This window comes from Muntiacus reevesi, chromosome X (genome assembly GCF_963930625.1).
Source record: "Muntiacus reevesi chromosome X, mMunRee1.1, whole genome shotgun sequence".
Taxonomy (NCBI): domain Eukaryota; kingdom Metazoa; phylum Chordata; class Mammalia; order Artiodactyla; family Cervidae; genus Muntiacus; species Muntiacus reevesi.
This window is the reverse complement of record NC_089271.1, coordinates 69652343-69667251: the sequence shown is the minus strand read 5'-3', so window position 1 is coordinate 69667251 and position 14909 is coordinate 69652343. Positions and strand designations below refer to the sequence as shown.

The following is a 14909-nucleotide window of genomic DNA, read 5'->3' as shown; positions in this document are numbered from 1 at the left end:
AAAAAAACACCAATATGGTATATTAATACATATATGTAGAATTTAGAAAGACGGCAATGACGACCCTATATGACGGCCCTACATGCAAGACAGCAAAAGAGACATAGATGTAAAGAAGAGACTTTAGAACTCTGTGGGAAAAGGCGGAGGTGGGATGATTTGAAAGAATAGCATTGAAACATGTATATTATCATACGTAAAACAGATGACCAGTGCAAGTTCAATGCATGAAGCACGGCACTCAAAACCGGTGCTCTGGGACAACCCAGAGAGATGGGGTGGGGAGGGAGGTGGGAGGAAGTTTCAGGATGGGGGGACATGTGCACCCATGGCTGATTCATGTCGATGTATGGCAAAAACCATCACAATATTGTAATTAGCCGCCAATTAAAATAAATTAATTTTTAAAGTAAAAAGAAAAAATAAATGACAGGGCTTTGAGCCTGCGAACAGCTGACCAAATGCCTGCTGAGTGTAGAGCAGGCTCTAGGTTAGAGTTGCCAGATCTAGCAAATAAAAATAGGGGACGCTGAAAATGTGTTGTCGTTTATTCAAATTTAACTGGGTTTTCTGCATTTGACCAGGCAGCCCTACCACAGAGGCAGGTGGAGGCAGGGCGTCTGCAGACATTTCAGGGAGATTAAGGGGCCAGAGTGGCGGCAGAGGAGGTAAGGAGGGGCCCCAGAAAAGTCAAGGGTGGCCATATTGTGCACTTCTCCGGGGAATAGCTCTGGGAAGGCGAACTTATCAGCTCTTCCAAGCGTTGGCCAAGGGCTCTTCGGGGAAGGCTTCTCCGAGTTTTCAAGGCTCCTGCGCCGTGGACTCCCCGCAAGCCCGGCCGCCCTCTGCAGTCGCGGGAGGGGAGGAGGCGACGGAACAGCCGCCCGCGGAGGAAGAGCCAGCGCGGTAACCCCGCCTTCCGCGCCCGCGGGGGAGGGGCCTGAGCGAGAAACCCGAGAGCGCGTTCTCGCCACCGGATGACGAGTTGCAGGATAACATGGAGTCGGGCAAGATGGCGCCTCCCAAGAACGCTCCGAGAGATGCCTTGGTGAGTGCGAAAGATGCGCGGCGGGGTGCGCGGCTCCGTGCGGCCATATCCGGGCCCGAGAGGTGGGCCCGGGCGGAGAACTTGGTGATGGGCTTGCAGGCCGAGTTCAGTCCTGTCACGGCCGCCAGGAGTAGACTGGCGTGCCCTGGACCCCGGGGCTCTCTCCCGCCACCCTGGCGGCCCGGCTGGAGGGAGGCTGGCGCCCTCCGAATGCGCAGGCCGGCGGCCCAGCTTTATCTCCTGGACCTTGGGCCCCGGCCACCCAGCCGTCCCTCCCCGTCTGCGAATCCTGACTCGTACGTCCAGGGTTTTGATGCTAAGTTTCCCCGGTAGCCACATCTGAAAATGACAACCAGCTGTAGCCACCTCTACCTAGGAAGGGAAAGCCAACCCGGGACTATTTCTTCTCTTTGCCCCCGCCCCCACCCCCACCCGCGCCCCCACCAAAAAAAAAAAAAAAGTTTTCAGCAAAGAGGACTCCGAGGGCATTTGGTGTGATCTTTGTGGGCTTCACAGGTGGCGCTAGTGGTAAAGAACCTTCTTTGCCAATGCTTGAGACGTAAGAGACGGGAGTTAAGATAACACTGGAGGAGGGCATGGCAAATCCCTCCCGTATTCTTGCTGAAAGAATCCCATGGACCCAGAAGCCTGGCGGGCTACAGTCCATGGGGTCGCAAGGATCGAAGCGACTTAGCATGCGTGTATGACACTTGCTTGAGAGGAAAAGGATGAGTACAATTTTGGAACCCAGAGAAGGGGGACCTTGTATTACAAATTATAATTATTACCTTCGGTCCAGCCTTGATTTCTATACCTCGGTTAAGCATCTGACATTTTTCTTTGAATCCACAGGTGATGGCACAGATTCTGAAGGATATGGGAATTACAGAGTACGAACCAAGGGTTATAAATCAAATGTTGGAATTTGCTTTCCGTAAGTTAACATCAAAAATTTGCCTAACTTTTGAATTTGAAAAATCGTCCATTGTAAGAACATTTTCAACAAAATTACTTTTAACAATTAACGTCATGACATGTCATTATATACACTTATCCAAACCCACAGAATGTCGAGTTCCAAGAGAGAACCATAATATAAACTATAGATTAAGAGTTGGACATGACTTGGCTACTAAACAACAACAGACAAGTGATGATGATAGGTCACCATAGGTCTATCAGTTGTAACAGATGTGCCACTCTGCAAGGAATATTGATAATAGGGGATGCTCTGCATGAATGGCTGCAGGGAGTATATGGGAAATCTCTATATTATCCTAAATTTTGCTGTGAACCTAAAACTACTCAACAAAAATTAAGTTTTAAAGTATGTGAAAAAAATGTCATAAAATTCAGAAAACAATAAAAAGGAGCTCACGCTAGGGAACAGTATTTATATTGTGATCATCTGTTTAAAGTTGATCGTATAGATAGAACAATTAGACATTAAAACCAAAATTCATAAACTTTCTGGAAATTAATGAAACTTTTTATTAAGAAAAGTGGCCATAAATATTAAGCTATTTTCATATGTTTAAAAAATAATGTTTTGTTGTTAAAGGATACGTGACTTCAATCCTGGATGATGCAAAAATTTATTCAAGCCATGCTAAGAAACCTAATGTTGATGCAGATGATGTGAGACTGGCAATCCAGTGTCGGGCTGACCAATCTTTTACCTCCCCTCCCCCAAGAGATGTGAGCAAACTTTTATTTGAAGTTCATTTTACTTATAGTTTTTAATTGTTGTTCTAATAAGCATTTTTTTTTTTTTTAGTTTTTACTGGATATTGCAAGGCAGAAAAATCAAACCCCTTTACCGCTGATTAAGCCATATGCAGGACCCAGACTGCCGCCTGACAGATACTGCTTGACAGCTCCAAACTATAGGCTAAAGTCCTTAATTAAAAAGGTAAGAATTTTTCGTCATCTTAGCTTTTTAAAAGGGTAAGATGTGTTAGGGGAATTTGTAGAGAGCAAATTCCTATAAATAGTGCAGGAAATTAAAGGCTAACATAAGTTAAATACTAAATTTATAATCTAGAATGAGGGAGTTACTGAAAACCGTTATTAAAGATGGAAGTTTAAAGTCTTTTTTAAAAGTTAAATGAGTTTTCTAAAGTGTGAGACCTAAGCATATACTCTGTTCAGTTTTAAAGCCTAAACTTCATGCTTGCTTAAATGTTAACAATTTCCTTATGTTTCCGGACAAGGAAACATTCACCTGCTGTGAATTTTCCTGACAAAATGAAATATTGCTTCATTATCCATCACCAAACTCTTTGTGCCACTCCTCAGTACATGGGAAAACTTGCCTAAGATGGAGGTATATTAGGCTTTTGTTACATGCATGTTAATTTAGCTTCATGGGCATAATAGACACGTTCTTATACCCAACAAATGACAGAGATTAAAGTGCCATATATAGTACTTTATAAGGTATATAATAGAAAATATTATAGAAAATAATATAATAGAAATATAATAGAAAATAAAATACTATATAAGGTAATTAATAGAAAACTTGGGTCATCACTGGGATGACCCAGAGGGATGGGATGGGGAGGGAGCTGGGAGGAGGGTTCAGGATGGGGAGCACATGTACACCCATGAATGATTCATGTCAGTGTATGGCAAAACCACTACAATATTGTAAAGTAATTAGCCTCCAATTAAAATAAATTTTTAAAAATAAAAAATAAAAAAATAAAAATAAAAAAATTTAAAAAAAGAAAACTTGGGCCTTTGATTCTGCAGTTTATTTAAATGTTCAACTTCACAAATTCTTGTAGCTAAAATTCAGTGCCAAATGCTGTGTGAAGAGTTTTACAGGGATTATTCAATTCTCACAAGAATCCTATGAAATAAGTATTGTTATCCTCATTTGACAGATAAGAAAACTGAGGCACAAACAGATTTAATAACTTGCCAGGGTCACTCAGTGATAAAGCCTGGATTCAAACTCAAGCAGGTAGGCTCCAGAGCCTACATTCCTTACCACTATACTATCCTGAATTTTTAGCATCTAAACTATTGAACTTGTGAACATTTTTGAAGTTCAGTTCAGTCGCTCAGTGATGTACGACTCTTTCGACCCCATGAGTCGCAGCATGCCAGGCCTCCCTGTCCGTCACCAACTCCGGGAGTTCACTCAAACTCATGCCCATAGAGTCGGTGATGCCATCCAGCCATCTCATCCTCTGTCGTCCCCTTCTCCTCCTGCCCTCAATCTTTCCCAGCATCAGGATCTTTTCCAATGAGTCAGCTCTTCACATCAGGTAGCAAAAATACTGGAGTTTCAGCTTCAACATCAGTCCCTCCAGTGAACACTCAGGACTGATCTCCTTTAGGACAGACTGGTTGGATCTCTTTGCAGTCCAAGGGACTCTGAAGAGTCTTCTCCAACACCACTGTTCAAAAGCATCAATTCTTCGGTGCTCAGCTTTCTTCACCATCCAACTCACACATCCATACATGACCACTGGAAAAACCACAGCCTTGACTAGACAAACCTTTGTTGGCAAAGTGATGTCTCTGCTTTTTAATATGCTGTCTAGGTTGGTCATAACTTTCCTTCCAAAATGTAAGTGTCTTTTAATTTCATGGCTTCAGTCACCATCTGCGGTGATTTTGGAGCCCAGAAAAATAAAGTCAGCCACTGTTTCCACTGTTTCCCCATCTATTTGCCATGAAGTGATGGGACCGCATGCCATGATCTTAGTTTTCTGAATGTTGGGTTTTAAGCCAACTTTTTCACTCTCCTCTTTCACTTTCGTCAAGAGGCTCTTTAGTTCTTATTCACTTTCTTCCATAAGGGTGGTGTCATCTGCATATCTGAGGTTATTGATATTTCTTCCAGCCATCTTGATTCCAGCTTGTGCTTCTTCCAGTCCAGCGTTTCTCATGATGTACTCTGCATATAAGTTAAATAAAGCAGGGTGACAATATACAGTCTTGACGTACTCCTTTTCCTATTTGGAACCAGTCTGTTGTTCCATGTCCGGTTCTAACTGTTGCTTCCTGACCTGCATATAGGTTTCTCAAGAGGCAGGTCAGGTGGTCTGGTATTCCCATCTCTTTCAGACTTTTCCACAGTTTATTGTGATCCACACAGTCAAAGGTTTTGGCATAGTCCGTAAAGCAGAATTGTTTTACTGGAACTCTCTTGCTTTTTCGATGATCCAGCGGATGTTGGCAATTTGATCTCTTGTTTTCTCTGCCTTTTCTAAAACCAGCTTGAACATCTGGAAGTTCTCAGTTCATGTATTGCTGAAGCCTGGCTTGGAGAATTTTGAACATTACTTTACTAGCGTGTGAGATGAGTGCAGTTGTGCGGTAGTTTGAGCATTCTTTGACATTGCCTTTCTTTGGAATTAGAATGAAAACTGACCTTTTCCAGTCTTGTGGCCACTGCTGAGTTTTCCAAATTTGCTGACATATTGAGTGCAGCACTTTCACAGCGTCATCTTTCAGGATTTGAAATAGTTCAACTGGTATTACATCACCTCTACTAGCTTTGTTCGTAGTGATGTTCCTAAGGCCCACTTGACTTCACGTTCCAGGATGTCTGGTTCTAGGTGAGTGATCACACCATTGTGATTATCTGGGTCATGAAGATCTTTTTTGTACTTATTCCCAGGTCTCATAACTCCCAATCTTTACACTACACCATAACAGAGTAAATGATAAATCATCAGGCACTGGACTTGCTTTCTAAAATATGACCTAAGACTTTCCCCCCACTGTGAAAGTTCTCCCCATTTTGGGCTACATTTGTACCTCTGAAATTCCACTATAAGGAGTTTCTTTCTTTTTTGGTTAAGATATTAACTAGTTAAGATTCAAAAATCATAAGGAAGTTAGCTATTATACCCAAATAAGACTCTACTTCAAACTTTAAAAGTATATAGAATTATATATTTTATATATTCATATCCATGTTGATATAGATATGTATTGTTTCTATTACTTGTGTTTATATGTGAGTGTGCAGGTGTGTATGTGTGTGTGTATATGTATTTGTGAAACCCCTAGTTTAAATGTTGCATTAGAACACTGAACGAAAAGGCATTCTTGCCATCAGTTATCCATTGACAATTCACATCAAAAATCCTAATTTCATTTCCTGGTAAGTTTAGGTGTCAAGTCTGAACAACATTAAAACTAATTTGTGTTTTAAATCCCCTAGGGACCTAACCAAGGACGACTAGTTCCACGGTTAAGTGTTGGAGCTGTTAGTAGCAGACCCACCACTCCAAGCATAGGTAAGTGAGAGAGAGAAATGGCTTTTCTGGCTGGTAAAGAAGAACTGCCCCAGCACTTGATTTTGAACTACAATCCAAGTCAAAAATGGAGTCAGAAATTCCCATATGTGTTGCCATTAATACTTTTACTCATCCTCTAATATAGCTGTAAACATATATTTTATCAGATTTCAAAATGAGACAGCCACAAGGAATATCTGATCCCAAATGAGGATAGAATTGGATGTTACTCAACATTATTGTATGTACTAACTGTGGTACCAATAACAAAAGTTTAAGCTGTGTTCTTTCTGGCTTTTATACAAATGAAATTGCCAGACTCACTCATGGCAATAGCCTACCTATTATCAGAAATTAAATTACTGAGTAAATTGGCAAGAGATGCAATAAAAAGAAGTTTAAAATACACAAAGCTCAGTCATGTCCGACTCTTTGCAACCCCATGGACTATAAAGTCCATAGAATTCTCCAGGCCAGAATACTGGAGTGGGTAGCCTTTCCCTTCTCCAAGGGATCTTCCCAACCCAGGGATCCAACCCAGGTCTCCCACATTACAGTCTGATTCTTTACCAGCTGAGCCACAAGGGAAGCCCTAAGAATATCAAAGAAAATTATTTTTAATGTAACCTTTTCAAAAGTAGTACTATTATCCTGTATTGGTCAGTGAGCACCCCTTCAAACTATCTCCTATGTCATTTTTAACAGGTCTCTATCATTCTTTGAGCATTTCTTGCTTTCTGGCACAAGATGTTCCAAGCTCATCTTATATTTTCTTTACCCCAGTCCCAGAATCATCCTTTCTCCAGAGAACCCTCATTCCTTTTAGTAGAGAATGGTATTTAGAAACCATAATGTCATTGTTATTTATATAATAAGAAATACATAAATCTAGATTTCCTGGGGTTTTTTGGTTATATATTCCTGCTGGATTTCTTTCATAGTCAAAGTCTTTTCAGAAAAAAGAATCCCCTTCTCTTTGACCAGTAGTGATTTCTTGGTTTTTATTGCTTATAACTTGAATCCTATAGATGCTGTATAGCTCTAGGGTAAGCAGCATTTGATTTTTGCGATGTGTAGACAGTCTTTCATATTTTCAAGGTGTGAATTCACATTTCGGCATTTAAAACCAGCCTGGTACAGTTTTAATTGTACACTTCTAATTATATGCATGTCCTTTATAGGCAGGAGTTGGCATATATAATTTCTGTAACTTTTTGATCATATACTGTTCATCTGTTGGTTCATATTACTAAAGCAAATATCAACTTTTTAAAAACTCTAGGCTGTGGTAATCAGTTACATGTGTTGGCAAGTTAACCAGTTTTAGTTATCAGTTGTGATTTTTATTCCTAGACATTTATTGTACATGTTTTAGAGATTTTATAATCTGTAACAGACAAAGAAACATTCACCTGCTGTGAATTTTCCTGACAAAATGAAATATTGCTTCATTATCTATCACCAAACTCTTTGTGCCACTCCTCAGTACATGGGAAAACTTGCCTAGAGATGGAGGTATGTTAGGCTTTTGTTAGATGCATGTTGATTTAGCTTCATGGGCATAATAGACTACCTTCTTATACCCAACAAATGACAGATTAAAGTGCCATATAAGGTAATTAATAGAAAACTTGGGCCTTTAATTCTGCAGTTTATTTAAATGTTCAACTTCACAAATTCTTGTAGCTAAATTCAGTGCCAAATGCTGTGTGAAGAGTTTTACATAAGGGATTATTCAATTCTCACAAGAATCCTATGAAATAAGTATTGTTATCCTCATTTGACAGATAAGAAAACTGAGGCACAAACAGATTTAATAACTTGCCAGGGTCACTCAGTGATAAAGCCTGGATTCAAACTCAAGCAGGTAGGCTCCAGAGCCTACATTCCTTACCACTATACTATCCTGAATTTTTAGCATCTAAACTATTGAACTTGTAAACATTTTTGAAGTTACTTTGTGCTTATTTCCAATGATTTTTTCTCACCTTTCATTAACTCCATGTGTTTTGAAGGTAATTTCTAGTAAGCTAAAGGAAAGCAAAATTGAACCTATATAATAAGTCATCTAACTAACATGGTCTGTTAATTACAACTATAGCAACCCCACAAACAGCATCTGTCCCAAATAAAGTTGCGCCTCCAGTGTCAGTGACAAGCCAAAGATTCACGGTGCAGATTCCACCTTCTCAGTCCACACCTGTCAAACCAGGTAACATGATGGGTGGGGCATGGGGGGTTGAAAGTTGTTCTTTTAAATTTTTCTGAATTTTAAAATTTGTGAGTGATTGTCATTATTGAACAGTTTGTATTCCCATAGCAATAATTGAATTGTTTTACTATCATAACAGGAAGACGGCAGTAATGCTGCAAATCAGGGTTCATCAGAGGAGGCCTATAACCCCATTAAAATTGTATGAAATTTTACATATGTAACATTTTGGGGGGAAGGGAGAGATTTCAACATGATCCTCAGATTCTCAAACAGCATAGTGTTAAATCTCAAGAAAATAATACAACTTAGTGTATATCAAATGAAAACTGTATGTTTATTCAATTCATGGAAGTATAGATAGGAAGTTTGAATATAAGTAGAATTCTAACATAGTTTATTCTTGAATAAGTTTAGATTTCAGATCTTCTGAAACTGTGTACCATAAACTACTTATATAAAATATTGGTCTGTAAGGGAAGGATGATTCCTGATCTTGAACATATGCCTTTAGTATGTTGCATGATGAATCCAGTCTACTGCTTCCCATGACTAAGTACCAATTGAAATTGTAGGTAAATTAAAAAAAAAACCTAACAGAACTCCTTTAATCTTATACTAGATATTAAGTACTTTGAAACATTAAAAAATGTAGTTTAACTCTTAATGCAGTATACCACCTCAGTTTCTTCTATGATAGTTTTACTTCATGCTTTTTTAAAATTATTTATTTATTTGACTTCATGCTATTAAAATTATTATTAGAATTACATTCAGCTTTGTGGAATACTTGTTACTCTTAGAAACATTATACTTTGTGTACCCTATTGCTCTGGGTCTCATTTTTTAATTGAACATTAAGGGAAGGTAGTATTTTAATCATAACTCTGCCAATATCTTTATCTAGAGGCTTGTTGCCATCTTTATCTTTTAATTTTTGTCACCAAGAAAAGCAGGATTACATTTTTTCCTTCCAGATTGAGTTGGTATAGTATATTCTTGGTTATCAAAATACTCATAGCTTTTGGATGCTGAAATGTGATATGTGAAGAAACATATACATAACTGTAGTATCTTAATTACATAAAAGTGGATGCTTAATTTTGTAGATACACAAACAAGACCTAGGACACAAACAGTAAACCGCTTGTGATTATGGATGACTTTGGTTTTTTGTGTCTTGTGTTTTTTTTTTTTTTTTTTTTTTTTTTAAATTATTTTATTAGTTGGAGGCCAATCACTTTACAACATTTCAGTGGGTTTTGACATACATTGACATGAATCAGCCATATAGTTACACGTATTCCCCATCCCGATCCCCCCTCCCACCTCCCTCCCCACCCGACTCCTTAGGGTCCTCCCAGTGCACCAGGCCTGAGCACCTGACTCATGTATCCCACCTGGGCTGGTGGTCCGTTTCACCATAGATAATATACATGCTGTTCTTTCAAAACATCCCACCCTCCCCTTCTCCCACAGAGTTCAAAAGTCTGTTCTGTACTTCTGTGTCTCTTTTTCTGTTTTGCATATAGGGTTATCGCCACCATCTATCTAAATTCCGTATATATGTGTTAGTATACTGTAATGTTCTTTATCTTTCTGGCTTACTTCACTCTGTATAATGGGCTCCAGTTTCATCCATCTCATTAGAACTGATTCAAATGAATTCTTTTTAACGGCTGAGTAATATTCCATGGTGTATAGGTACCACAGCTTCCTTATCCATTCATCTGCTGATGGGCATCTGGGTTGCTTCCATGTCCTGGCTATTATAAACAGTGCTGCGATGAACATTGGGGTGCACGTGTCTCTTTCAGATTTGGATTCTTCAGTGTGTATGCCCAGAAGTGGTATTGCTGGGTCATATGGCAGTTCTATTTCCAGTTTTTTAAGAAATCTCCACACTGTTTTCCATAGTGGCTGTACTAGTTTGCATTCCCACCAACAGTGTAAGAGGGTTCCCTTTTCTCCACACCCTCTCCAGCATTTATTGCTTGTAGACTTTTGGATAGCAGCCATCCTGACTGGCGTGTAATGGTACCTCATTGTGGTTTTGATTTGCATTTCTCTGATGATGAGTGATGTTGAGCATCTTTTCATGTGTTTGTTAGCCATCTGTATGTCTTCTTTGGAGAAATGTCTGTTTAGTTCTTTGGCCCATTTTTTGATTGGGTCGTTTATTTTTCTGGAATTGAGCTTCAGGAGTTGCTTGTATATTTTTGAGATTAATCCTTTGTCTGTTTCCTCATTTGTTATTATTTTCTCCCAATCTGAGGGCTGTCTTTTCACCTTACTTATAGTTTCCTTTGTTGTGCAAAAGCTTTTAAGCTTCATTAGGTCCCATTTGTTTATTTTTGCTTTTATTTCCAATATTCTGGGAGGTGGGTCATAGAAGATCTTGCTGTGATTTATGTCGGAGAGTGTTTTGCCTATGTTCTCCTCTAGGAGTTTTATAGTTTCTGGTCTTACATTTAGATCTTTAATCCATTTTGAGTTTATTTTTGTGTGTGGTGTTAGGAAGTGTTCTAGTTTCATTCTTTTACAAGTGGTTGACCAGTTTTCCCAGCTGTCTTGTGTTTTTTTATTTTCTTTTATGCACATTAACTTTTAAGAAATGTTATTTTTAAAATCTTTAAAAAAAAGAAATTATTATGAGAATTACATTCAGCTTTGTTGAATACTTTTTGCCGTATGTTTCTGATTCTATGTAGTTCATAGTTGGGGTGTGTTTTCTCCTCTGTTTACAGTTCCTGCAACAACTACAGTTCAAAATGTTCTGCTTAATCCTTCAATGATTGGGCCCAAAAATATCCTTATTACCACCAACATGGTTTCATCACAGAACACAGGCAATGAATCAAACCCACTGAAGAGAAAACATGAAGATGATGATGACAATGATACTATGTAAGAAATACAATGTAGTCTCTATGCATTTCAAACTTGTAGTTGGTTCTGAATCCATATACCAAACTAGAACATTCTTGATCTCAAGTTTTATCTTAGAAAACTTAAATGTAGCTGCAGTATTTTTCACGTTTGTTTAAACTATTAGATTTCTTAAGGGTAGCAATGTTTTTTCACTAGGCTTAAAGTATAAAAAACTAAGTGCTTGTTTTTTAATGGTTTCATTCATGTTGACTCCTGCTACAATAATTCTATTTTTGGAAACAACTTTCTGCAATGTATCTGAGGTAGCACTTAAGTTTCAGTTTCTAAGCCTGATCAATGGACTAATCTTTAATAGCCCAATTTTTAATCTATATTTAAATACTTCTTTTGAAGATAAAATAGTCGCTTCTGTCATCACATGCTTTTTTGACCAAATCTCTTAATTTAGCAAACATTTTTTGGAGGGGATGGATTTAAACGGATTCTAAATTTATTTTGAATATATTTAAACTGTAACCTCCCACCTCCTCAGCCCCATTTCTACATCCTATTCGTTTTCTGCACTACCTCCTCTCCACAGGCTTAGGTTTCTCCCTATTGCTCTTTAAAACTGTACTGTTAGGAATATAACTCCTGATAATATAGTTGTGTCATTTTTAAAACCTGCTTCATATGCCTAATGGTCTGTGGTTTACTTTAACTGGAAGATTTACATTTGCTGTTTTTCTCTCCATATCAGAGCAGTTGTTTTATCCCTTGCCTTTTATGCCCTTTGAGCATTCCTCTGCTTTTGACAGGTAGTTTCTGGGTCAGTTATATTCAGTTTCAACCTTATATTCCAAGTTGATAACTCCACCGTATTTCACATTTCAAAATTTAACACAGAAGATGGTATAGCTTAAAATCTGCCTTGATATAAGTATATTTACACTGGACCTAGGCAAAACCACTGAAGAGCAAATGTTTTCTTCCTTTTTACCACCTGCATATATGTTTTGATCACTACTGCTTGAACCCTACTATTGGTATAATGCAGATCAATTTTCAGCTTGTTGCTGAGAATGTCACACATAAAATGGGATCACACCTGAAAGTTTTCTAAGGGTTTTCCTTCCTATAGAAGGCCAAAGCAAACAAATTAGTGTGATGTGACTTGCATTTAGGTTTTCTCTGTATAGGCTTTCCAATAATATTGCCAAATACCTTTCCCTATTTTCCACTTGTACACATCTAAACGCCTTATTGGGAAAAACTACAAAGCTTTCAAAAACATAAACAGGCTTGTGTTGTTTTTGTTAAGTAAGTTGACATAGTCAACATAGGAATACTTTTGTAAAACTTCTAAAATAAATTTTCATATCACAATTTAGAACTTACAGCCAAAGATCCTCAAAACTTAAGACGCAGGTTAAGTTTCATCTTAGGATGGTGCTTGATACATCAAAGAAAAATAGTCCAGTAACATGGAAGAAATGTCTCATCAAAACTGTGATTCAGTGATTTTGGATAATAGGATAATAGGAAAAGGTGATATCAAACTTAAAAAATAGATATGATCATCATAGGAGAAATGTTCATTATGTAGCATAGGATGTCATTACTTGAATGTTCTCAGGGAGGCAGCATGTCAAAAGGCCTAGGTTCTAGTCCTGGCTCCATCACTAACCAACTGTGTGACCTTATTTCACCCATGAGCCTTGTTCTCACTAGTAATAGGAAACTGACACCAACCCTGCCTACCTCACAGGGATGTTGTGAGGGTTTAATTGGTATATGTCAAAGTTCTTTCAGAATTGTAAAAATTCTATATAACTGAGGAATTGTTAACATATTTGTTCTAAGATTATTAATAAAAATTTGAACTTATTTCTCATATTTTATTTAAGGGATTCAAAGAGGATGAACAAGGCCCATTAATTCTGAAATCCAAAAGACAAGATTTGCTTAATGGATGAGTGAATTATAAATCAAGGAATAGCTTGCTTTTATTTGGAATCAGCATGTGACTCGTAATAATGAAACCAAAATAAATATGAAAGAAAATATGGGTTTAAATCTGTTAATAACGTAACATGCTCTTTTTAAATTACTTTTATTGGAATATAGTTGCTTTACAATGTTGTGTTAGTTTCTAATGCACAGCAATGAATCATATATATATATATATATACACACACACACACACCCTTTTTAAAATTTCCTTCCCATTTACACATGCGGTCTTTAATGGGAATTTATACATTTAACTGAGCCAGCCAGTGGTCTTGCAGATCTCCCTTTCCTAATTACATTGGCCCATTCCAGCATCAAGAATGACATCAGGCAGAAACACTTCTAGGTGGAATTTTTTAAAAGATGTACTATAGTAAATTAGGTAACTGTCATCCTAAATTCTTCCTTCTACAAGTAGGAAACAAGTGTCTTTAATTGGAATAAGAATATAGGGATACAGTCAGAATTCAGGGAATGGAAGATGTGGCCTAAGGGGTCCAGAGTGAAGAGAAGTACTCAAGAGGTAAGGAAAAAAACTAGTCAGGAAAGCAGTGTGTAACATACCACCATACATAACCCACACACACACATATACCTGTTGTATATGCATTAAGTAGCTCTAGATTGAAGGAAACCAGTCTTAACAGTGATTGATTGCTTTTAAGGGAAACTGGCAGCTAGGGAACTCAGGTACGAAGGGGTCTTCTCATTGTGTGCCCCCTTTTGACTTTTGTACCATGTACTAGAAGGAAGTTTTACACATAAAAAGGAAAATAAGGGAAGCTGGAAACACTGAACTAAAGACACTGAACTCATTTATGACATGATTATAATTTTTTTCTATATACCAGCATAGATGTTTTCTGGAAGTTAAAAGTGAATTTGCTACACTTAAGCCTAAACCTTTGCAGTGTTTTATCAATAATTCCTAACTCTATATTAAACGAGGAAGCACATCTTTGTTCAATTCTACCTTATGTACTCCTAAGTTGTTATGTACTGCTTTCCTTAACTCAGTTGTAAATTCCTTTAGGACGTAAGTGTTATATTGCCTCCATTATGTCCTAAGCATATAGCAGGTACTCAAATATTTGGCTACTGGCATTTCCCCATTCATTTTCTGGATTAATGACTGAAATAAATGGGGAAAGATCCTGGAAAAAGAGTCTAGTAGAAAATACTCGTACAATCGGGTTGATGGATGGATGAATTGGCAGTTGGAGAGTCTTAGGTTTATGGGCGTTCACAATTCTTTCAGTTCCTCTGTACATTTGAAATAAAATGTTGGGAGAAAGGTAATCAGTAGGGGAAAAGTCATCAGTAGGCTGAAGTTCTGGCCCTGCTGACATTAATTCACTGGGTCAACGGGTAGTATCACTGGACCTCACCTACAAAAAGATCGTGTTAGAATTCCTGCTTTTCAAATAAGGTTATAGCATACTATTAGAGGTATATAGAAACATGGTGTTTTTTAAGATTAACTACAGCTATGAGGACAGTA

General features: G+C 38.0%; 1 protein-coding gene across 2 annotated transcripts; it reads left to right on the top strand.

The window, feature by feature from the left end:
- Window positions 1-940: 940 nt before the first annotated feature.
- On the top strand, window positions 941-13652 carry TAF9B (TATA-box binding protein associated factor 9b). Of its 2 annotated transcripts, XM_065916452.1 has the most exons (8): window positions 941-1048; window positions 1901-1982; window positions 2610-2746; window positions 2826-2960; window positions 6237-6312; window positions 8414-8524; window positions 11272-11431; window positions 13303-13652. In XM_065916452.1, exons 1-8 carry the CDS (start codon window positions 998-1000, stop codon window positions 13331-13333), a joined length of 783 nt encoding a protein of 260 aa, XP_065772524.1. In that variant the 5' UTR covers window positions 941-997; the 3' UTR covers window positions 13334-13652. The 2 variants fall into 2 exon arrangements, with proteins under 2 accessions (XP_065772524.1, XP_065772525.1); XM_065916453.1 differs by lacking the exon at window positions 13303-13652 and having other exon boundaries at window positions 945-1048; window positions 11272-13282.
- Window positions 13653-14909: the final 1257 nt, after the last annotated feature.